At 35.7% G+C, this 25,841-nt stretch overlaps 1 protein-coding gene across 1 annotated transcript in view; it reads left to right on the forward strand.

Moving 5' to 3' along the window:
- Positions 1 to 18,585, forward strand: part of tnr (tenascin R (restrictin, janusin)) — a 67,448-nt gene extending 48,863 nt beyond the window's left edge. Inside the window, exons 15-21 of the mRNA XM_067363211.1 lie at positions 215 to 345; positions 2,376 to 2,508; positions 2,859 to 3,010; positions 5,112 to 5,208; positions 9,738 to 9,899; positions 11,508 to 11,671; positions 12,671 to 18,585. Of these exons, the coding sequence (XP_067219312.1) occupies positions 215 to 345; positions 2,376 to 2,508; positions 2,859 to 3,010; positions 5,112 to 5,208; positions 9,738 to 9,899; positions 11,508 to 11,671; positions 12,671 to 12,787 (956 nt within the window). The 3' untranslated portion in view covers positions 12,788 to 18,585. The remainder of the gene's footprint in view (positions 1 to 214; positions 346 to 2,375; positions 2,509 to 2,858; positions 3,011 to 5,111; positions 5,209 to 9,737; positions 9,900 to 11,507; positions 11,672 to 12,670) is intronic.
- The last annotated feature ends 7,256 nt before the right edge of the window (positions 18,586 to 25,841 follow it).

Consider the following 25,841-nt stretch of genomic DNA (forward strand, 5'->3'; position numbering starts at 1 on the left):
TATTATCTGACCAAAAGCTCAACATTTACTGTAAACCGTAAGTTAATAGGGTTTTAAAATTTATGTGTCCAGTAGACATCTATACAGTCATTTTTCTTGGCAAGTAAAGTCTAATGTAGTGTGATGTAGCTTGTCAAATCTGATATGAGACTTTCCTCTAACAGATGTGTTTTGTCTATAAATTGCTTTGGCTCTTTGATCTTTGTTTAAACAGCCATGGATGCGCCCCAGAACCTGACAGCCAGTGAGATTAACCATCGAAGCGCCCTCATATCCTGGCAACCGCCCATCGCAGACATCGATAACTACATGCTGACCTACAAAGCAGCGGACGGCAGTCGAAAGGCAAGAATAATGTGGATTTATTTTACCTTGAGTGACAAATACAGAAATAAAGTAACATATATTTAGAAAACGAAAATAGGAAATAAAAATGCATGAATTATTGTGTGAACATTTTATCAGTGGTTTTGATATTTTGCTGTTCACATTTCTGTTCTCGTTGCTTTTCAGATTTGAACTTTAGTTGATGTACAGCCTGATCTTATACTCTAAAAAATGATGAGTTAAAAACAACCCAAGTTGGGTTGAAAAGGGGCAAATCCAGCAATTGTGTTGTTTTAACCCACCAGTTGGGTTAAATGTTTGCCCAAAATGCTGGGCAGCTTTATTTAACTCAACTGTTGTTTAAAAATTACTGTATTGCTTGCTTATAATGAACCTAAAATATGTTGGAAATGAATGTTTATTAATGTGTTTAATGAACATTTATTAATAAGTTTAATGATTAAACAATAAACATTTATTAAATTGCTTATTAATAAATGTTTACATTTGGATTGTTATTGTTGCCTCTAGTAATGATGTGTCTGATTTTTAATATCCAACCATTTTGGGTTCATTTTAAGCCAGCTATATAGTCATTTTTAAACAATAGTTGGGTTAAATAGAACTGCCCAGCATGTTGGGCAAACATTTAACCCAACCACTGGGTTTGTCCATTTTCAACCCAACTTAGTGTATAAAGAGTGTATAAAAGCTTCATACTTAACATCCAACAGAGATCAACCATCTAATCCAATAGATCTTTTAATTCAGAAAAGCTCAGTTTATAAACAAATTCTTATTCATATTAATTAAATCATTTCACAAAGTCATTTCAAAGTCTATTAAAGATTTCCCTGAAACAATTTCTCTGAAATGATACAGTAAATACAGTATCTGTTTCAAATAATTGCATTACTTTTAATGCATGATCACTGTCCTATAATTTTTTTTTTAGCCTGACTGGAAAATGCAATTTATGAAAATGAGGTTGTGGATTATAATCTTTAGATTTATGTTGTTATACACAGACACACACGATCAATGCGACAGAACACTCTGACCTAGTAGCCAACTGTTAGTGTTTGTATCCGTCCAGCGGGTGTCAGTGGTGCACAGATGATATAATCCCTGCTGGTGCATCTTACACATAAAAGCTTTCTCTTTCCATTAGAGCCAGGTTGGCATATAATCCTGAGAGTTTTGAAAATAACAGACAATATGGGAATTGCCAAAAAATAATAATGCAGTGTCAACATCCACTATGTGTTGCCTCAGCCTGTATTTCAGATTCAGGATTGTGAAGGAATCAAAATGAGAACATATAAATGGAGCCAAACAGCAGCTTCCCTAATACAATTACCTGCTCAATATCCTCTGCATACTGAGCAACCTTGATGCAACTTCATTAAATCCCTGCTGTGCTGCATAATTCACATTACACATTGATCAAAAGGTGTGACTTTTCCTTGAAAAGGATGAATATGGAATCAAATGTGCCAAAGGCTGTGTCACTGTCCATCCAGGTCCACGATAAATCCTCAGAGGAAATGTTCTTAAAAGGCACAGAAAATGAGTGGCACATTAGTTCGATAAAAGTGCATTTTTCAAAAACAAAAGAGGGGAAGTGAACTGTCATGAGCTAAAGACCGAAATAGAAACGCCATTTCTCCCCAGCAGCACCAGTGCCTGATAAGACTCTTCCTCCCCCATCATGGGCTTTAGAGCTGTCAATCATATGGAAGAAAACATTGGGAGGAAAAGCATTGTATGAAAAGCTCCTAACAGTAAGCTGCTTCGGATCACAACAATTTGCCAGGCAGTTCCTAAAGTGATTGTGATCTATGTTCTGTTTGTTTATGAGGAATATCTTTCCTTCCCACAATGCTAAGAGCTTCTGTTCTTTGTATCTCTAGGCATGTTTTCCACAAAACCGCTCTGCCGCCGAGCAGTTCTTTGTTTAGTTTTGGTCTACGGTGTTTGAACAGAGGTGATGTACTAATGCCTCGACGTGCCTGCGGATCAGTAGACTGTGTTTGATTGTGTTTTAGGAGCTGATCTTAGATGCCGAAGACACATGGATCCGTCTCGAGGGGCTGGCGGAGACCACCGAATACACTGTGAGACTGCAAGCCGCCAGAGGATTAGAGACCAGCGCCATTGTTTCTACTTCTTTCACAACAGGTGCAAATCTTCCACATCTCCTGTAAACTTCAGATCGGGTTCGTTCACCTCATTAGGTACAAACGCACACTATCGCCCCATCAACGTCATCAAGTGCAGATCGGTAGCGACACATTCAGTGCATCTGTTCGCATCTTGATTCACCCTCATTTATTGCCTTGTGTTTCTGTGACTTTACAAGCACCCTATTTCCAAAGATAGCATTTCATAACGTCTCAGGCAGAAATCAACAAATTTTACACTCCATTGTCATTGCAGCGATGCAAATCACCGCTCATTAACCTCCCAGTGACCCTTCGCTTTCTTTTGCTCTGTTGTATTGTATGTTTCTTAACCCTTTTCCTCCCCAGGAAACCGGTTGTTTCCCACGCCTCAGAACTGTGCACAGCACCTCCTGAATGGAGAGTCCCTGAGCGGAATCTACACCATCTACATCAACAGAGACCTCAGCCAAGGTGTGCAGGTTTACTGCGACATGACCACCGACGGAGGCGGCTGGATAGTGAGTGAGAGATCTGACTATGACATCTGAGCCCTGTCTGTATTGTCTGTACGTTTGGCACAATGTATGATTTACACAAAATCCCACAATGCCATATTTTAGGACTGGCCCCTGTTGAAAAGACCAGCTTAGACAAGCATTTTTGTTTTTCAAGTTGGTGCTGGAGTATCCAGCATAGCCATGCTGTTCACAAGTTAGTGTTAACCAACCAAATGTTAATGGTTTAAGATAGTTGAGAACTTGATGTCAACACCAGGACATATATTGCCAGAGTCCGAAATATCTGTCTGGCAGGTGAATAGAGAATTGAGAAAGTTTATTGGGCATAAATAGGTCTTACTGGCCATACAGACTTACACACACACACACACAGACATATATATAATATATACACACACACATATTATGTAAACAAACTTTTATGTTAGATGCAATTAATCGATTTGACAGCACTTATATATACATATAGTCAAACCAAGATTTATTCAGACATCTTGAACATTTCATTAATTAATACAGTTTATTCACTATATTTAAAAAAAAAATGGTAATAAAATATGACAAGATCTCAGAGTTAAACTGTGTCAGAAAAAAATAATCTTAATTATGTCAGATAACACTTCATCAAAACATGGTCAGGTCAAAGTGTCTGAATAATTTTTGCTTCCAAATTTTTATCAATTTTACTGGTAGTCCACTGTATGAAGAATTTTTGAGTATAATATGTCAGTTTGCTTTATTTTGCTATCCTCACTTACACAAATGAACTATAGTGTCCTGCACCCACTAGTAAAAATATATCAGAAATATAAAACAATTTTTGGTTTGACTGTATATACTTATATACATATGCTTATATACATATACATATATACATAAAACAACGCAAATATTACAAAATGTGACATTAAATGTGTATAAATCACTCGTTTTTCTAAAGCAACACTGTCCAAGCAACACCCGCAGGTAAAGTTACAGCGGGAGTCCGCGTCTCTCTTGCCTCCCCTGAGCCCATTGACTTTTAACAGACCCCCTAAAGCGTGCGCTGGGTTTGATGGGGAGTAATTGAGAATGAATGGGGGGGAAGTCACATGCGAGGAGGCAATGCCTCCATCGCACAATGATTGGATATGATTGGTTATGGGTGAAAATGATTGGATTGTGCGATAACTCCCGCTGTGGCTGTTCACGTCTTCACAAATCGCTATGAATGAATAAAATGATGGCGTTAATGGGAAGACTAATTAATAAGTAGACAACTCACCGCTTTGTCATGTGAAAATCAAACTTGAAATGGCCTGAAGACATGATGACCAGTGTTTACCGAGCTTGATGACTGATGATCCGAAAATAAGTTATTAAAAAGAGCAGCTGTATGGAGGACCAAACCTGCAGAAATTAAAAAATAAATATATTATGTTTATTTAACCAGGAAAATGTGACAACATTAAGTATAACTGGGATATGAATTTACATTTTGTTTTTATTTAAAAAAAAAAGAAAAAAAAAAGTGAGGACTTTGTCTCCTCATTTTGGAAGATCACTGCATACCACAGATATATTATTATTATTTAGACATTTTATTATCATATACAATATCATATTATTATTATCACAAACAAAATGAGCCAATCTCATTAAAACCAGATGGAGGTCTGGAGAAGAAAATGCATGCATTTTACCCCTGAGGAAAAAAAAATGTGAGTTTCTTAAGTAGACATACACCACTTACATCAGCAAAGGTCAGACTATCGATTTTACAGTGTGACTTGAACCATATAATGTTGCTGCTCCCAATAAAGTTAGCAGCCAATTGGCAAATAGCTATATAATTGCATTTGGCACATCACAAGTGTAAATTTTGGGCCTTGTCTGGCCTTGTCACCAGAGACCAGTGTTCAAAACACAATTGCCCATTCTGGTCTTTTCAGCAGGGTCTTTTCTGGTCATGACCACCAACACAGCTGCCTCTATTGCAGATGCCGTCATCCCAAAGTAAAATGACACTGTTGGGATAAATTGCCATTCATGTGCTCCACATTGCCCTAAACGCATTATAGAGTGTTGTGTGGCGTCTGTACCTCTGCTGATTGTGTTTCAGGTGTTTCAGCGACGTCAGAATGGTTTGACTGATTTCTCCAGGAAGTGGAGTGACTACAAGATCGGCTTTGGCAACCTGGAGGATGAATTCTGGCTTGGTGAGAAGACGTAAAACACTCTTGAATTACAGGCAGAGCAGTTAGAGCTGTCTGGAAAAAAGCGGATGCGTGATGACCCATTAAAAATATGGTCATTTTAGGCCTCATTAATCTCTTCAGGCAGATCTAAATTTGATCAGCACTTTTCTCGCAAATGTATGAGTTTTATTTAAGCCTCAATCCCTTTAAATGTAACTCAGTTATGAGTGCTCTTGACTAGCAATCAGAAGTTTGCTTCATTTAAATATCGCATAGGCATTTTGGAAAACCATCTAGCTTTATCCTAGTACTTAACTCTAACTTGCTCCAGGGACACTGTAAAACTTTCCTATTTACTTGCATTATACAGAGCACGCTTTCAAATGAGAGAGTGTTGTGCTGCTCTGAATAAAGATGAAAATAACACAAAGTCTTCTAGCGCTGTGAGAGGCTGCATCAAAGCACCATCCTTTGAAACTGTCCATGTGCCCTCCTGCATACGGTATCTAGTGTTTGTGTGGGCTCTGTGCTTCAGGACCCCTCAGTCTGACTCTCAGCTTTCAGATTCTGTTTAAATGATCCGGTAATTATTTTCATCAAAATCCAATTTGATGGAAAACAATAGAGCCCCTTTTCCTTTTTATCCCTGATGCATAAATCTTATTAGAAAGCTATAATTATATTCATTAAAATTCGGGGGGAAAAATGGCATTTGTGCACAGCACGGATTTCAGAGCATTGTCTCAATTACAGATAAAAAGTAAACATTACAAATTATGCCTCTGCAGACATTTAGGCCTGGATAATATGTATAACTATATTTAGTGTGTAAGGAGCTCATTTGATAGATTTCAGCTCCTGAGCTGAAAGTAAAAGCTGTTTGCAGTAGTGCTGCATTGGACGTGTGCAGATGCCTTCTTAGAACGTTTAAAGAACGTTGTCTTCACGTACTATATACACATAAACATTTAAAACAATGAAATCACTTTGTGGCTGTGATGTTGGCATTGTCATCATTGTGGTAAATGCAACTGCTGTAATCACAAGTACGCTTTCTTACCAAGGTAATAATTAGCAGCGCTAGGCGGTATATTCTGTGTGACCAGTAGGTATTTCGTTATAACACTGTATAACCACAGCATGAATTTAAAAAAAACAGATACCAAGCTGAAAATAGCCTAGTCTGTGTACTGCGTCATAGATGAATACTTACGTTTTTTTTTTATATATGTATATATACTGTGGGTACGGAAAGTATTCAGACACTCTTAAATTTTTCACTCTTTGTTATATTGCAGCCAATTTCCTCATTAATGTACACACAGCACCCCATATTGACAGAAAAACACAGAATTGTTGACATTTTTGCAGATTTATTAAAAGAGAAAAACTGAGATATCACATGGTCCTAAGTATTCAGACCCTTTGCTCAGTATTTAGTAGAAGCACCCTTTTGATCTAATATAGCCATGAGTCTTTTTGGGAAAGATGCAACAAGTTTTTCACACCTGGATTTGGGGATCCTCTGCCATTCCTCCTTGCAGATCCTCTCCAGTTCTGTCAGGTTGGATGGTAAATGTTGGTGGTCAGCCATTTTTAGGTCTCTCCAGAGATGCTCAATTGGGTTTAAGTCAGGGCTCTGGCTGGGCCATTCAAGAACAGTCACGGAGTTGTTGTGAAGCCACTCCTTCCTTATTTTAGCTGTGTGCTTAGGGTCATTGTCTTGTTGGAAGGTAAACCTTCGGCCCAGTCTGAGGTCCTGAGCACTCTGGAGAAGGTTTTCGTCCAGGATATCCCTGTACTTGGCCACATTCATCTTTCCCTCAATTGCAACCAGTCATCCCTGCAGCTGAAAAACACCCCATAAAGCCCAAAAAACTTTGCCATAAAGCCCCAACTGATGGAGGGCTGCAGTGATGGTTGACTTTCTACAACTTTCTCCCATCTCCCGAATGCATCTCTGGAGCTCAGCCACAGTGATCTTTGCGTTCTTCTTTGCCTCTTTCACCATGGCTCTTCTCCCCCGATAGCTCCGTTTGACCGGACGGCCAGCTCTAGGAAGGGTTCTGGTCATCCCAAACGTCTTCCATTTAAGGATTATGGAGGCCACTGTGCTCTTAGGAACCTTAAGTGCTGCAGAAATTTTTTGTAACCTTGGCCAGATCTGTGCCTTGCCACAATTATGTCTCTGAGCTCTTCAGGCAGTTCCTTTGACCTCATTATTCTCATTTGCTCTGACATGCACTGTGAGCTGTAAGGTCATTTTGGAAAATCTGGAAATGGTGTAACTGTAGGTTCCATATACAAATTAAAGGGTTAGTTCACCCAAAAATGAAATGTCTTTCATTAATTACTCACCCTCATGTTGTCCTAAACCCATAAGACCTTCGTTCATCTTCAAAACACAAATTAAGATATTTTTGATGAAATCTGAGAGGTTTATGACTCGTCCATAGACAGCAATTTAAGGTCCAGGAAGGTACTAAAGACATCGTTAAAACAGTCGACGTGACTGCAGTGGTTCAACCTTAATTTTACGAAGCGACGAGAATACTTTTTGTGTGCAAAAACAAAACAAAAATTAACTACTTTATATAACTACTTTATTCAACAATCTCTCTTTAGTACCTTTCTGGACCTTGAAACTGATGATTATATATCTGCAAATTATCTTGCTGTCAATGGAGACCTCACTGAGCCATTGGATTTTATCAAAAATATCTTAATTTGTGTTGCGAAGATGAACGAAGGTCTTACGGGTGTGGGTCGACATGAGGATGAGTAATTAATGACAGAAATTTCTTTTTTACTGTATATTTGATCAAATAAATCTTTGTTTACTATTACATTTAAGATATTGTACACCAAAATACTAATATTTCATACTAATACCTTGATTTAAATAAAATGCTAGCTTTATATAGGACTTTGGTTATACCATGTACCACTTAATCTACTTGTTAATGTACTTGAATTACAAAAAGAAAAGAAATCCTTCATTGAAGCCCCTGAGCTTTCAAAAGTAAGTCACCCCTGATATATTTGAATTAGTGAGAGTATTTTTTTACACATAGCATGTACTACACCCCTTTTTAGCTGCAAACTTTTACTGACCTACAAACACTGTCTGTTCATCAACCACACAACTTGGCAGATAAACTTTGCTGCCCTGCTCCATTCAAGCATTCAAAGAAGAGAGCATGTCTGTTTTCCTGTGGTGCTTCTCACTTCCACACTTGTAATTCCTCACCTGGTCATGACACACAGTTACTCCTCAATGGTGTATTTAAGTAATGGGGCTGGGGTTCAACCATGCAGATAGGACAGTATTGTAGAGATATGGTGTTATGGAAGAAGGCACAAAGTAATTCAGAAAAGTAATAGACTCCGCAGGTCTATTTGCCATTATTCCATTGCAAGAGATTTGCAGTCTTCCTGAACTGAGAAAAAAAAAGTATTTTCTTTGTAACACATTTGAAAATTAGAATGTTTTTCCTCTGAGGACACTGGAATGATTTTACATGTTCAGTTTCTGCTTGAAATAATGCTATGATAATTGGTGTACAGCCTGTTCTTCTACCACATTAACCAGTCTGACTAAATGGTTTAAAATGGTTAATTTAACTCTCCAATCCACATTTCACTGGCTTGTTTTCCAGTTTCAAAAAAATATTTATTAATTATATTGATTTATAATTGATATTGATATAGAATTTTTTATTATTATTATTATGTTGATTACACCTTGTGCAAATAAATTGTCCAGTTTTAAGCAAAAATGCCATTGGGATAATAAAAATGTGAAGTGTGCTGTTAAAGTGCAGTAATCGGCCCAAAATTGTGATAAAAGTGATTTGATTCTGTAGTATTTTAGATATCATGCCATGTGATGCTTGGCTGATTTTAATCAAGTAAAAACACAGTCACTTGCTGAGATTGTACTGATTGGGTCTATTAAAAAAAAAAAATAGCGTGCATGCTGCTTTTAAATGAGCCCCCCCCCATTTTGTTACTAATCTCATTACAACAGTGGCTGCCCTTAAAAATGCTCTTCGGCCATGTCTGGTGATTCAGATCGTTTCCCCTCACTGTTACAGTTCATCAGCCTTCTGCTTCCTAGGTTCATTCTATGGCTTTAAATCCTGAGGTGAGTTTAAGGGCTTAGTTACAGCTCAGCACATCCTTGTAGACACTCACGAAATAGATGGAGTTCTACTATCAAGAGACATCTACGCTATCAAAAAGTGATTGTGTCTTTAGCTAGACAGGGCATTTCTCCACTGCACAGTCAGAAAATTTGATTATCTTCAATAAACAGACTGTTTATCTGCAGTCTTTTGCAGCTTATCTTTACAACATATAAGAGTCAGAGAGAGTGAGATGGACCACCAAACAGGAGCATTGCTTTTATATTAAATTATGGGCTCTTATCAGTGTGGACCATATTTGAAGACAACATTTTCACATGTTAAGGGACTGGAACACAGAGATGTTTGGATGGTAGTTAGGCGTGTTCCTCAGAACATGTTTTTTTCCATTTCTCCATGCAGGGTTGGACAACATTCAGAAGATTGCAGCTCAAGGTCGTTACGAGCTCCGCATTGACATGAAAGATGGCCAGGAGTCCGTATATGCCAACTATGACAGGTTTTCCATTGGAGATTCCAAGAGCCTCTACAAACTGAGGATAGGAGAGTATAATGGCACTGCAGGTGCGGCCTGGAGGACATTTGGGCATTCATTTTACATGCATTGAAAGGAAATAATTTTTTTTTTTTTTTTTTTTTTTTTTCATTTGTTTTATTAGTCATAAGCGAGATACTCCAAGTGAATAGGGTAAAAACAAATTAAAGGGTTAGTTCACCCAAAAATGAAATTTCTGTCATTAATTACTCATCCTCATGTCATTCCACACCTGTAAGACCTTTGTTCATCTCTGGAACACAAATTAAGATCTTTTTGATAAAATCCAATGGCTCAGTGAGGCCTCTATTGCCAGCAATGTCACTGAACCTCCCGAGATCCAGAAAGTTACTAAAGACATATTTAAAACAGTTCATGTGACTACAGTGGTTCAACCTTAATTTTATGAAGCGACGAGAATACTTTTTGTGTGCCAAAAAAAATAAATAAATAATGACTTTTTAACAATATCTAGTGATGGGTGATTTCAGAATGCTGCTTCATGAAGCTTTGAAACTTTAAGAATCTTGTTTCGAATCAGTAGTTCAGAGCGTGTATCAAACTGCCACAGTCATGTGATTTCAGTAAATGAGGCTTCGTTACGATATAAGTGTTTCAAAACGTTTAGAAATTTCAATGGTTCACGTGTCTTTGGCAGTTTGATACACTGATTTGAAACAAGATTCGTAAAGCTTCGAAGCTTCATGAAGCAGTGTTTTGAAATCGCCCATCACTAGATATTGTTGAAGAAAGTCGTTATTTAGTTTTGTTGTCACACAAAAAGTATTCTCGTCTCTTCATAACATTAAGGTTGAACCACTGTAGTCACATGACCTGTTTAAAATATGTCTTTAGTACATTTCTGTGCATCTGAAAGTGTTAATTATCTTGCCTCACTGGGCCATCGGATTTGATCAAAAATATCTTAATTTGTCTTATGTCTTACGGGTGTGGAATGACATGAGGGTGAGTAATTAATGACAGAAATTTCATTTTTGGATGAACTAACCCTTTAAAATTGCAAAAAAAAAAAAAAAAAAAATTGTATTACAAGTTTTCTGAAATGTTGTTTCAATATGCAAATTAGGCGTTATCTAAATAAATATGCACTAATTTGCATACATTTCTAGAACAAAAATCTGAATTTTGGATGAAGTCAGGTTCAAAATTACGACCAGACAAAAACAAAAAAAATTTTTTAGGAATAAAATGTTGTATAAAATCAGGCAAATTTGTATCAACAAACATATAGATATAGATGGGAATAAAACTGTAAAGTCTGGTGTATGTAACTTCTGCTTAAGTAGAGATTTCTGACTCAGCAGGAGAAAAATCTCATGTTGAGAAAACGGCCTTTAAAGATATGTACTGTAATTGAAATCTACACACACAAATAGATAAAGTCCTATAAAAGATACACTTAAAAATGTATTTTGGTTGTTTTCTTTCCTCCAGTCTGAAAAAAACACTTTATGAAAAGCTAAAAAGTGACAGAAATTGACAGGTGCATGAAAAAACAGTGTTTATGCCTGAAGTGTCTCTCATTAAACATTTAAAACAACCCAAAGATGATCTCTTCTGAGTGGTTTTGTATATTTAAGCATATTTGTTGTAATTATGGTCTCTTTTTACCCCAGGTGACTCTCTGAGCTACCACCAGAGCAGACCTTTCTCTACCAAGGACAAGGACAATGACATCGCTGTCACCAACTGTGCAATGTCCTACAAGGGAGCCTGGTGGTACAAAAACTGTCATCGGGCCAACCTTAATGGAAAATACGGAGAGTCCAGACATAGTCAGGTAAGCCAGGTAGTCCTAAGCACTGAACTGAAATGTCTGGCCACATAATTAGCCTAAAGTTGCGGTCACATTTATCGTTGTTCTGTGTATTTTCTCATGCGAAATCCAGTAAATTCAGTAGAAATCAATGCAATAGGGAATTTCGAGTGAGGACGGAAGATTACTGGATTTGCTGTGTTGACCAACAGAAAGCTACTTGGTTTGAACGTCCAATGCTCTGTGTGAGCTGTGCTTCATACTGTACATTGCTAAACTATTGACCTTTTTGCATTTGGCTAATGTGATAAAATGAATTGTTTCTGACGCCTATACATGGAGTTGCAATCTGCCTACACATGCAAACTATTACAGGAACTTAGTACCTTGATTGCTATCTTAATTCAGCTATTTAATCTTACACCTTTAGTCTTTGTGAGTTGTGACTCACTCTGTGTGGTTTTGTTTGCAAGGGACGGCAATAAAGACAGGAAACATGCAAAAGCGTTTCGAAGCTAACTGAAAGCAAATACAGCTTGATATGTGAGAGTCACAGGCCAGTGGGTAAAAATATTCTAGATCCGTCCTTGCTCAATTGCATTGTGTCATGTCCTGTTGTTTCACTGTGTCTGCTTTCATTTCAGCTTTCTCACAAGCGTTAGCGAGTTGGTGTAGCTTATAACCTATAAGGTCATATTTTTCATTGGTAGCTGTGGTATTTATTCACAGAAGAACACTCTCATAAGGTCTATAATAATAAAAATATTCTTTTGAGAGATGTTCTTGACTTTGTGAGGTATTTGAGTAGTAAAAACATTGAATTGCAATAGGCAATTGCTATTTGTACAGAAATTATAAGTGTATCTCTTTTGCATTTGGATAGATACTGAAATGTACATTATCAACTTGATAGAATCCAAAATATTTTTCTTTTGTAAATACCTACAGTACGAATTCTAATCAGATCACATTAGTTAATATAACTGTTTGTGTATTAACATTATATGTGTTTGACTTCCGCAGGGTATAAACTGGTATCACTGGAAAGGCCATGAGTTTTCCATCCCTTTTGTGGAGATGAAGATGAGACCTTTCAACTACCGCAGCATCAGTGGCAAGCGGAGGAGGTCCACCCATTAATCCACTGTCCTACTAGCTGTTTCTATTTTTAAACGGGGCAACGAGGACACAAGGAGCGATGTAACTTATTTAAATCTTTGAATGACAAAATCCCTTTGACGAATGTCTGTTGTAAATTGTAAACTTCGAGGTTCGGTGACTTTCTTATGTGTAATGCTATTTGTTCAGTTCTGGGAGAATGAAGACTTGGTAATGTTTGGTATTGTTCAGCACGTTTACAGTGTGAGGCCTGCGGAAAGAACCTCATTATTAAGTGAAGAAAAGAGATAATTTCTCCCTTTGAGATAAAAGATTTTAGAAGAAAATGAATGCCCATAAAAATGAGATGCTTCTATTTTTATAAATGATGAGAAATACCTTTAAAAAGTAACTGAGTGATTTTCATGTTCATGTGACCCATTACAGTGTTACATTTTGCATTTACTCCACCCTGAAGCCAACACTATTCTTGTATTACTTTATTGTTATTTCATCTCATATTTAAACTTACATTAACTGTTGAAGCATTGCAGGGAATTAAGTTCTTACACTGTTGCAAATACAGGGTTTTCTGAAAAGACAAAACCACAAAATGTTATTATTATTGAAACCTCAGAATCCAAAGAATTATTCAGTATCTGAGGTCGTATCTATGGAAGCTTGTTTCCACCACTGAATAAAAAATAAAAAAGGTAATTGCGACTTTTTATCTCACAATTTTGAATTTCGTTTCACAATTGCGAGTTTACATCCCCCAGTTTTTTTCTAAGAAGAGTTATAAAGTCAGAATTGTGTGATATAAAGTCACAATTGTGAGTTATAAAGTCAGAATTACGAGATATAAAGACAGAATTGGAAGATTTAAAGTCGCAATTACGACTTATAAACTCAGAATCGCAAGATATGAAGTCAGAATTACAAAATATAAAGTCGTAATTGCGAGTTATGAAGTCAGAATTGTGAAATATAGTTGTAATTGTGAATTATATAGTTGCAATTGTGAGTTATAAAGTCAGAATTGAGATATAAAGTCGTAATTGTGAGTTATAGTCAGAATTGTGAGATATAGTCGCAATTGCAAGTTATAAAGTCAGAATTGGGAGATATTAAGTCGTAATTACAAGTTATAGTTAGAATTGCAAGATATAGTTGCAATTGCGAGTTATAAAGTCAGAATTGGGAGATATAAAGTCGTAATTGCGAGTTATAGTCAGAATTGCAAGATATAGTTGCAATTGCGAGTTATAAAGTCAGAATTGAGATATAAAGTTGTAATTGCGAGTTATAGTCAGAATTGCAAGATATAGTCGCAATTGCGAGTTATAAAGTCAGAATTGGGAGATATAAAGTTGTAATTGCGAGTTATAGTCAGAATTGCAAGATATAGTCGCAATTGCAAGTTATAAAGTCAGAATTGGGAGATATTAAGTCGTAATTACAAGTTATAGTTAGAATTGCAAGATATAGTTGCAATTGCGAGTTATAAAGTCAGAATTGGGAGATATAAAGTCGTAATTGCGAGTTATAGTCAGAATTGCAAGATATAGTTGCAATTGCGAGTTATAAAGTCAGAATTGAGATATAAAGTTGTAATTGCGAGTTATAGTCAGAATTGCAAGATATAGTCGCAATTGCGAGTTATAAAGTCAGAATTGGGAGATATAAAGTTGTAATTGCGAGTTATAGTCAGAATTGCAAGATATAGTCGCAATTGCGAGTTATAAAGTCAGAATTGGGAGATATTAAGTCGTAATTGCGAGTTATAGTCAGAATTGCAAGATATAGTCGCAATTGCAAGTTATAAAGTCAGAATTGGGAGATATTAAGTTGTAATTGCGAGTTATAGTTAGAATTGCAAGATATAGTCGTAATTGCGAGTTATAAAGTCAGAATTGGGAGATATAAAGTTGTAATTGCGAGTTATAGTTAGAATTGCAAGATATAGTCGTAATTGCGAGTTATAAAGTCAGAATTGTGAGATATAGTCGCAATTGCAAGTTATAAAGTCAGAATTGGGAGATATTAAGTCGTAATTACAAGTTATAGTTAGAATTGCAAGATATAGTTGCAATTGCGAGTTATAAAGTCAGAATTGGGAGATATAAAGTCGTAATTGCGAGTTATAGTCAGAATTGCAAGATATAGTTGCAATTGCGAGTTATAAAGTCAGAATTGAGATATAAAGTTGTAATTGCGAGTTATAGTCAGAATTGCAAGATATAGTCGCAATTGCGAGTTATAAAGTCAGAATTGGGAGATATTAAGTTGTAATTGCGAGTTATAGTTAGAATTGCAAGATATAGTCGTAATTGCGAGTTATAAAGTCAGAATTGGGAGATATAAAGTTGTAATTGCGAGTTATAGTCAGAATTGCAAGATATAGTCGCAATTGCGAGTTATAAAGTCAGAATTGGGAGATATTAAGTCGTAATTGCGAGTTATAGTTAGAATTGCAAGATATAGTCGCAATTGCGAGTTATAAAGTCAGAATTGGGAGATACAAAGTTGTAATTGCGAGTTATAGTTAGAATTGCAAGATATAGTTGCAATTGCGAGTTGTAAAGTCAGAATTGAGATATAAAGTCGTAATTGTGAGTTATAGTCAGAATTGCAAGATATAGTCGCAATTGCGAGTTATAAAGTCAGAATTGGGAGATATTAAGTTGTAATTGCGAGTTATAGTTAGAATTGCAAGATATAGTCGTAATTGCGAGTTATAAAGTCAGAATTGCGAGTTATAAAGTCAGAATTGGGAGATATAAAGTTGTAATTGTGAGTTATAGTCGCAATTGCGAGTTATAAAGTCAGAATTGGGAGATATTAAGTTGTAATTGCGAGTTATAGTTAGAATTGCAAGATATAGTCGTAATTGCGAGTTATAAAGTCAGAATTGGGAGATATAAAGTTGTAATTGCGAGTTATAGTCAGAATTGCAAGATATAGTCGCAATTGCGAGTTATAAAGTCAGAATTGGGAGATATTAAGTCGTAATTGCGAGTTATAGTCAGAATTGCAAGATATAGTCGCAATTGCAAGTTATAAAGTCAGAATTGGGAGATACAAAGTTGTAATTGCGAGTTATAGTCAGAATTGTGTGAGAAAAGCAACTCGCAATTGCGACTTTATATTCCACAATTCTGACTTTATAACTCGAATTTACGACTTTATATCTCACAATTTTGAATTTATAACTCGACGCAATTATCTTTTAAATTGTTTTATTCTGTGGTGGAAACAAGCCTCCATACAAACCAGACTGAACTGAAACAAAAAAGGAATTACTGCAAATGCTTTTCAATCAAATAATTTGTCCCATATTTTATTTGTATTTTATTTTATTTTAAATTGAACTATTTTGTGCAAGGTTGATTAATAGTAATAATAGGGCATCATCCCACATCAGAGTTTTATTTAGGTCAGTCTAAAAGAACATACAAGCTGGCCTGAGAGCACTGATATGTACTTATGAAGAATCATATGGAGAAATTTTATATAGCTCTGTCTCACACTCCATGCTTTAGAAATGTTTTTGCTCCTCTAGACTTAGAATAATTGTGTCCATCTGTGTCTTGATAAATCGTCTAGGTTAATAGCAATTCATAGTTGAGTGCAGGAGAATTGCAGTCTGTGTTTGCCACTGCAGTACTACATGCAGAGTGAAGACCATCTGAAGGGTTCTTTTCATACATATTTTCTATTCCTTTCATACAGAGTCATTCTAAAATGCAGTTGGGCAGACACCTGCTGACAAGCAGTCAGGCTTGAGCTTTCAAGACTTGGCGTGTAGGTCATAAAAGCAATGCAGCTCCTAGCTCAACTTAGAACATAGTTTTTCTTATTTAACTTCTTGTACCTGGCAAAAATATATGATTTCATTCTGTAGTTTCACATGTCCTCAATGTATTTTATACAGTGATGGAAAGGTTTGTGAAGGAGTACAACCTTGAAATATTTTTTCTAAACCTTTCCACTGTAATTTTATTTTGTCTAAACCTTTGCACTGTAACATTACCTCATGCTGCAAATGATATTTCTTTTTCTAGTAGCACATCTCTCTCTGTCATTTCTGAACTAGAGGGTTTTCGTCTAATTAACTCACCTAAGATGTAATATATTGTTTTCTATGTATTCATTTTTGTAAAATATTGAAACAACATTAGCATAATACAGATATGCTAAAATTTTATGAAAACATTGGGCAAAACCAAAAAAATGAAAACTACAATCTAAAAAATGCTGGGTTAAAAACAACCCAAGTTGGGTTAAAAATGGACAAACCCAGCGATTGGGTTGTTTTGACCCAGCTGTTGGGTTGAATCTTTAACCCAACCTGCTGGGTAGTTTTATTTAACTCAACTGATGTTTAAAAATCACTTTATGGACCACTTAAAATGAACCCAAAATAGGTTGGAAAATAACATTTATTAATATGTTAATAATAATTAAATAATAAACATTTATTAAATTGCTTATTAATAAATGTTCATCTTTTGATTATTATTGTTGCATCTAGTAATTATGTGTTGATTTTTAATTTCCAACATATTTTGTACTCATTTTAAGCCAGCCATATAGTCATTCTTAAACAATAATTGAGTTAAATAAAACTACCCAGCACATTGGGCAAACATTTAACCCAACCGCTGGGTCAAAACAATCCAATCACTGGGTTTGTCCATATTTAACCCAACTTGGGTTGTTTTTAACCCAGTATTTTTTTAAAGTGTACTTTTTTTTTTTTTTTGAAGAATCTTTTTGGGTGTCAATAACATCAAATGTTATTGTAACCACAGAAAATATTGCAGTAACTGGTCCCAAACACCAAAATCTTTGAAAAGTCTTAGATTTCTTTATATTTATTTTTAAGACTTAAGATTTCAAATTCAGATTCTTCTGCTTCAGTATATCTGCATGCTCTTCCCATTTGTGTAAGGCCGTAGATAAATATTCTTCAGTTCTCCAGCGTTCTGCTTCTCTAACAACACCTGTTTCCCATAGTCGCAAATCTCCTAATGAGCTTCTTCTGAGAGACAACACTATGATGTTTTCAAAGAGTAGCTACCATTTTCCTTTGCTTCTATTTTGTTCTTTTGTTCTTTTCTTTTTGAAGGTTATGTTTAGAGAGTGTAGCAACAGCTGGGATGGGAACTAGAAACCAAGCAAGTTCTTAATCAGCTCAAGCTAATTGCATTTAACACTTAAAAATGACTTACATGCACCAGAAAGCATCATTTTCACTGTTCTTTGGAGAACATGGGTGGAAATATGTGTACCTTCTTGTGTTTTCTTAAGCAAACTAATTGTGGGTTCACAGGAAGCAGCCCTACTAGTTATTTTTGATAGGGGAACAGAGACTTCAGTTTGCGTAGAATGATTGAGAGCACTTCCCAAAAGATAGAGAAAGAGAGGGGGCAGATTTTCCTTCATTATTCATTGACTCAGCATATGGTGGAGACACTTCAAGTCCCCTCCATTCTGACATGTGACTCCTATCCACCAAGCCATGCATGGCTCAAGATTCACCATGGAAACTCACTTAAAAACATGTTACATGTTATTGAAACTCTAACTCTGTGTTATACAGGCAACTAGGTCATTTTTACCACTCTTGTGTACATTTATTTAATTTTGAGCAATATAGGATATTGTAAAAATGCCCTACATTTTGTTCCTAAGTGAAAATGTGTTTAGCATGAACACTAATGAAGCAGGTAATGTGTGGTCTCTGAGACATTTCTCCCTAACTTGCTAACCACATTGTCAGATAACCTCGGATATTATTGTAACAGATCGGATTAGCTCTAGTTGAACTTAAAATGTGCTGTATAGTTCCTTTTTTAATACATTTTCTACACATTAATAAAATATTTAAAATACAAAATCTGAGTTTGATTGTGAAGTGATTTGGGGGTGTTTGTAAAGCACCATTGCAGGTTGTGTAGCCAATTAAAAGCCTATGAACGATAACCATTGTGTTAACATACTCATTCTGCAGATATTCTGAAAAACAGATAAACAGTTGCTAAATATTTATTATACAACAGTTATCTATGCCCAGTGCTGGGTACTAACTGTTTAAATTTAATCTGCATTACGTAATCAGATTCCAAAAATTAAGTAGTTGTAATTAGATTATATTATATTGTAAAATACTCGTAATCAGACTACAGTTTTTTACTGTTATTCACACAATGGTGGTAAATCATTAATAATTTATTTATTCTCCCTAATTATTCTTTATTCTTATATACTTTCTAAAAAAAAAAAAAAAAAAACATATCACTTATATACAGCTATGGAAAAAATTAAGAGACCACTTAACATTGATTTCTGAACTTGGAGTGGTCTCTTAATTTTTTCCATAGCTGTATATTTAGAAAGTCTTCTAGTTTGTGAAATTGCACACACAAACCAGCCACTAGTCAGGTGGTTATAGTTGCATGGAAAATTTAGAGGCCACAAAGCATTTGATCACTGGATTTTCAGACATCATTAACTTTTAAGAAGTGTTTTCCCAACATTGCATATCAAATTAGCTCCTGACAGACAAATTATTTGAATGATCACTCAACAATTCATTTAACCATGTATTGCTATCTTTAAAACACATTTTTATTATAATTTGTATTATTTTAAAATTATCTATTTAATTATTAGCTACACCACGAATCCCAGTCTGGGAAAACCTGACGTAATCTAATGATTAATGCATAATTCATGTTGTTGAAAACAAAGAAAGAAATCGATTTTCTTTCTCTTCGTTTTTTATATCAATATGGTACAATATTATCCTTTTCAATTCAATATGAGAAAAGAGTTAGGTAATCTAAAAGTAATCGGATTACATGACCTAAAATGTGTAATGTAATGGATTTCTTCACTAACTACATTTTTGTCATGTAATAAGGAATTAGTAACGGGCTACAAATTGTAAGTAATCTACCCAGCACTGGCTATGCCCCTCGAATTTGATTGACCAAGCGGCAACGACGTTCCATCCGCACTTGGATTTTTCACCATTTGTATCGTTCCACTTGTCAGTCTGTACATTTGTGGTTGGGGGAATTTTTAGGATTTAGTCTTCATTGATATAGGTAACCACAAGTTTATGAGTAAGTATTTGAATCATTCACTCAAATGATTCATTCAAAACATTGTTTCATTAAAAAAAAACACTGTGTTGCTTGGAAACGCTTACTGTTGCCACTTTATATTAGGTGGCCTTAACTACCATGTACTTACATCAAAAAATAAGTACAATGTATTCATTGTGTTCATATTGTATTGCAAAACACTCTATTGAGGTTGGACACGGGTAAGGTTAGGGACAGGTTTGGTGGTATGGGTAAGTTTAAGGGTGGGTTAAGGTGTAAAGGATGGGTCAACAGTGTAATTCTAAATGTAATTACAATTATCATTAATTATAAAAATAAATGAATTATCATTATAGTATATCAAAGAAAACAGCACTAGGATTCACTCCTTTTTATCAAGATGTGAAGCAGTCATGTGGTTTTGCAGGTGAAAGAAGCTTCAGAAGTACTCGAGCGCTTTTGGCAAAAACTTATAGAGCTCAGATACTGTACTTCAATGCGGAAGCACTTTGGATCTAATGTGTCGAACACAACATCACAGCCTCACAGCCTTACATAAAAAATGTATAGGAATATACACATTCCTGTAGGAAACGTCGAGAAGAAATGGGACTGTGTTGAGCACAGAAAGGAAATCGAATCAAAGGTGGTTGCTTGGTGATATCATTTTATATACCGTTTTTACTCTCGTACTGCTGCGTCATACGCTTCACAGCCATAGGCACACTCTTGCTAGGTGTTAATTTATGATCTAAAAATACATAAGAAATCCTCTTTGTATGAGATTCTGCTCAGCGTTACAGCTCTAATAACCCCTTTTATCTACACAAGGCGGGTGGACAGAAGTCTTGAACTGACTTGCTGGGGCTTGTATTAAATAGCATTAATGCTTGCCTTTTCAATGCTTTCTCCGCGGTATGAGGTAAAATAAGAGCCATGCCGCAGGTATTTACTGCACACTTAAAGTGTCCCGATAATGCACTTTACAGCCTGATCACCAACCGAAAGGGCTTTCGAAATGGTTGACCCCTCCAGCCTCAGAACCTCTTCTCTCTATTATCAGAGCTCTAGGTCCCTGTATGCACCGTGCCCAGGGTGAGTCTGATGTAAGTAGGCAGTGTACACCACCCCCAAATCTTCACAAGTCACTGAACGCTGCAAACTAATCACTCCTGACACCAGAATAAGAGGCTGGGCGGCTGCCTGTAGGAGGACTCGCTAATGGCAGCACACACACGGGGGGTTAAATCCGAAACCAAGTTCAAATCTCTGGAACAGCTTCAACAGAACAAGTGGAGGGGGCAGTTTGTGCACATACTGTGGAGGAACGCCGGCAGTCAATGTACATCTGAAGGTAAGATTCATGCAGTTGCAGGGGAATGAATGGCTTGCTAAAAGAAGTGATGTCTTTTTTTGAAAATTCTTTTACATGACCTTGACAGGTCAGAGGAACTGAGAACTGGAAAGAAAAGAAAAATGCTGCTTTTGAAGCAGCAAATTGGAATACAGTAATGGTGTTATTTACAGCTATAAGTGTGAAGTAGAAGTAGTTTATGTTGGTTCATCAGCTTATTTTTAATATTAAGATACTATTACCTGTCTTTAAATACATTTCAGAATAAGATTATTCAATCCTACCGATATGTAAAGCACTTCATGGTTCCTTTAGGCTGCAATATAAATGCTAAATGAACTACATACATTCTTGAAATCATGAATTAGTCATTAGTTAGAATAAGTTCATATTGCACCTTATTTTGTGACATGAGTGATATTGACAAGATGTTGATTGGATTTCTAGTGCACACTTTAATTGATGGATGAAATAAAGCTTTCCAGAAAAGAGCTCTTAGTACAAAAGCAGGCTTTTCTGAGTTCCTCAGCCATGTTGGAATTCATGCTCTCGGGCAACATCAACCTTCTTGTATTGAGCACGCACAAGCTTTTGTCCTTTTATCAAGATGTCACAACATACGGTGCAAAAACCACAGAAGTGCCCTTTAGGACTGGAAACCTAATAATAAGCATGTGCCCGGGGCCTTTTATGGGATGCATTATTTTGAAACTATTTTGTCTTTTTGGCCTCAATATGGTTCAGGCTGAACTCAGTCCTTGAGTGTGTTTCATCCAAATGAATCATCCTGTTTTAAGCTTTCTGTTGTCAGCTGAAATGACATTGTAAAATAGAATGTTGGAAACGGAACTTAAAAATGATACTGACCTTCATATAACTGTCTTATAAAAAAAAAAACAGTGGATTGCGTTTTAGTTCATGTTCTCAAAAGCAGAACCGAGCATTCACACATTCAGCCACAATCTCTGTAATCTTTCTTCGAAGCTATTTGCTTGCTTATTTTGAGTCATTCTTATTCTGAATATCAACAATAGAGTCATATGTTTAGACTAGCTAACATCATGAGATATTGTGTTGAGATAAAGACTGTAGCAATAATCTAAATACAAATCTGAACGTTTGAGATGGCTTTGATAATGTTAAAGGGATAGTCCACCTTAAAATGAAACCTCTATCATTTACTCACCCTCATGTTGTTCCAGACTTGTATGCATTTCTGCATGCTGATGACCAAACAGTTTCTGTTCCCATTGACTTCCATTGTATTTTGTTGTCCATATATAATGAAAGTCAATGTGAAATGGAAACTGTTTGTTGGCAACATTCTTAGAAATATCTTCTTTTGTGCTCCACAGAAGAAAGGACATCATACTGATTAGGAACAACATGACGATGAGTAAATGATGACAATTTTATGGATGGATAATCACTTTAAAGTGTTAGTTCACCCAAAAATGAAAACTGTGTCATTAATTACTCATGCTCATGTCGTTCCACACCCATAAGACCTTTGTTCATCTTCAGAACACAAATTAAGATATTTTTGATAAAATCCAATGGCTCAGTGAGGTCTCCATTGACAGCAAGATAATTTGCACTTTCAGATGCCCAGAAAGCTACTAGAGATGTATTTAAAACAGTTCATGTGACTACAGTGGTTCAACCTTAATGTTATGAAGAGACGAGAATGACTTTATTCAACAATATCTAGTGATGGGTGATTTCAAAACACTGCTTCATGAAGCTTTGAAGCTTTATGAATGTTTTGTTTCGAATCAGTGGTTCAGAGCGCGTATCAAACCGACAAAGTCACGCCCCCCCAGTGGTGAACCGTTGAAATTTCGAAACACTTGTGACGTAATGAAGCCTCATTTACTGAAATCACATGACTTTCACGCTCCAAACCACTGATTCGAAACAAAAGATTCGTAAAGCTTTGAATCGATTGACAGAATTTAGTGGACATTTAAGAAAATTTAATTTATGAATAGAAACGTATTAAGAAAATGTATGGTTAAAGAATGTGCTTGTTTTATTCATGATGTTGTTCAGTTTTCTTTCACAGGTCTTTAAGCTCTTTGCATTTTACTGCGATTAAATGGCTGGTTATCAGCAGAACAGGAAATGAAGCAAAACACCAGTGATGGCTTATGATAAAAACAGACCAATTTTACATAAACATCTAATCATTTAAAAAGAAAAAAATATGAGAATAAGCAATTCTTCCATGAATTAGTGTAGTTTATTAGCCTAACTGTTTATATGAAATTAAGGTGAGGTACGGTCATTTTGACTGCTCTAACTTTAATCATAATCCAATTAAATTTTAATGGTTCTTTTATAAAAGCACAGATTTTGATCCATAAATGTTCCATTAATTACAGTACTTATTTTTCTCCTCTCACAGTATACTGATCTATATATAAATGTGACAGTAGGAGGGATGGGTGGGGTGGGTGAAGACAGGAAGCTCAATGTCAGGGTTCAACACAAATTCATATGACTGTATCTTTGCATAACAAGAAACGAGAAGTTCCTTGTTTTGAGAAATGTGCCCCTCCAAAAGTCCAGTAATGAAATGTAAAAAAAAAAAAAAAAAAATGAAATTACCTCATACTTGGTTTGAAATGAAATGGCATACAAAAAAGTTTTTAAAAAGTCAATTACTCTGACCTGATTCTTAAGTCACAGCAGTATAGAAGGTTGGGAGGGAGTAGGTCCATTTATGGCAGGCATAGTGAATTCTCTGGTCCCTCCTCTTGTTTTCATAGCACTGTTCTGATACATTTCATTAGAATGACTCATGAGCTACAGTTGTGACTGGTTAGAAACGGCCTGGACTATATTTGGATTCAGAGGCAGCCAGCATTATTTTTCATTAGAAGGACTGCACTTAAACTTAACACCCTTATGTTTCCGAAGCACACTCTGTGCTTTTGGGATGTGCAGTATACTGCTTCTGAAGGACCCAATCAGAGGACAGAACATCAGACAGAAGGATGATGGAAGAGGCTGGTAGAGAGGGATAATTTTTGAGTCTGCTTTTGTCTTGCCTCAGCTTTTAGATCTTTAAAGTTGAGTGTGAATAAACACAGTAACAAGAGACTTAACCTCAAGCTTGTGGGACATGACGAGTGATGACGAGTCCAGGTTTTACACAACCCCAGTCTGGTAGAAGGTGTTAAATCAAACAAGACTTCTCTTGGTTTTATTTTAGTTCAACAAAGCAGCCAAGACAGTCCTAATTGTGAAAGTTGGAAATGAACATCAGCAGGGTTGGAGATCTTCTTTTTTTTTAACTTGTTTGAATAAGAGAAGTTCAAGTCTCGAACATGCCCAAAATAAACACTCAGTTCTGCATTTCCATGCTTGGTAGATTATGCCCACAGTCTTTGTGCTGCTTAATTTTGGTTATATAGTATACTATTTGATTAATTAATATAATTATTCAATTAATAATATATATAATTAATAATAATTCATAGGAAATCAATGCTTTATTTAGTAAGGATGCATTAAATTGACCAAAAGTGACAGTAAAGACATGTATAATATTACAAAATATTTGTATTTTAGATAAATGCTGTTCTTATGAAAATTCTATTAATCAAAAAATCCTAAAAAAATAAAAAATAAAAATGTATCACAGTTTCCACAACAATATTTAACAACACATCTGTTTTCAACATGTAATAACATAATAAAGAAATGTTTCTTGAGCAGCAAATCAGCATATTAAAATAATTTCTGAAAGATCATGTGGCCAGTGTTGGGGAAGTTACTTTTAAAAGATATGCATTACAATATTGCGTTACTCTCCAAAAAAAAAAAAAAAAAAAAGTATCTAATTGTGTTATGAAAAGTAATGAGTTACATTACTTTGCATTACTTTTTCTCACCTGGGCTGCTCTTGCTTGATTGTTTTTTTAATAACAACAAAAAGGTTGCCAAAAAAAGTTATATTAAGTAATTTTTGCTTATTAGTATGGTTGAATTGGATCATTGAAGGTCAGCAGCAAAGTCATTGGTTAATAAAGTGAGATTAAATACATAAAGTATATTTGTGTAATATTTAATTATTACAGGTTTGCATAAATTCTAAGATTGCATTTCACTGTTTTTATTCATTTTGAGAAATACTGAATGTTTTTGTGCAAGTGAGATGAGTAAATGCATGTTCACGTTTAGTCTAGAACAATATCCATCATGTTTGCACACAACAGGCCTCATTTATAAAGCGTGTGTACGCACAGATTTGATCTTAGAATTAAATCCACGGCAACGCTTATATTTATAAAAACAGTCTTTGACGTGGAAAAGTTCTTAGAGCCACGTCAGGGTCTGAGCAGATGTACACGCTTTTACTTGTCAGATTACTGCAGGTTTTTTGAAATCTAAGCTATTCTTGCTGCTCGCCATTCTAAATGAAAGGATTTGGATGATGACTGGTGATCTGACATTAATTAGGTGTCATTTACAACCCGGAGAATGGAAACCATTCAGCTGTACGCAAGTTCAAGATAATTTGCGATTTATAGATTTCACATCTGAAAGAGAGGCGCACGCTAGTTTTCAGTGTGTACGTTCATTTTATGAATCACACGTACGCACATCTGAGAAATGATCG

Source organism: Chanodichthys erythropterus, chromosome 16, assembly GCF_024489055.1.
Source record: "Chanodichthys erythropterus isolate Z2021 chromosome 16, ASM2448905v1, whole genome shotgun sequence".
Classification (NCBI taxonomy): Eukaryota; Metazoa; Chordata; class Actinopteri; order Cypriniformes; family Xenocyprididae; genus Chanodichthys; species Chanodichthys erythropterus.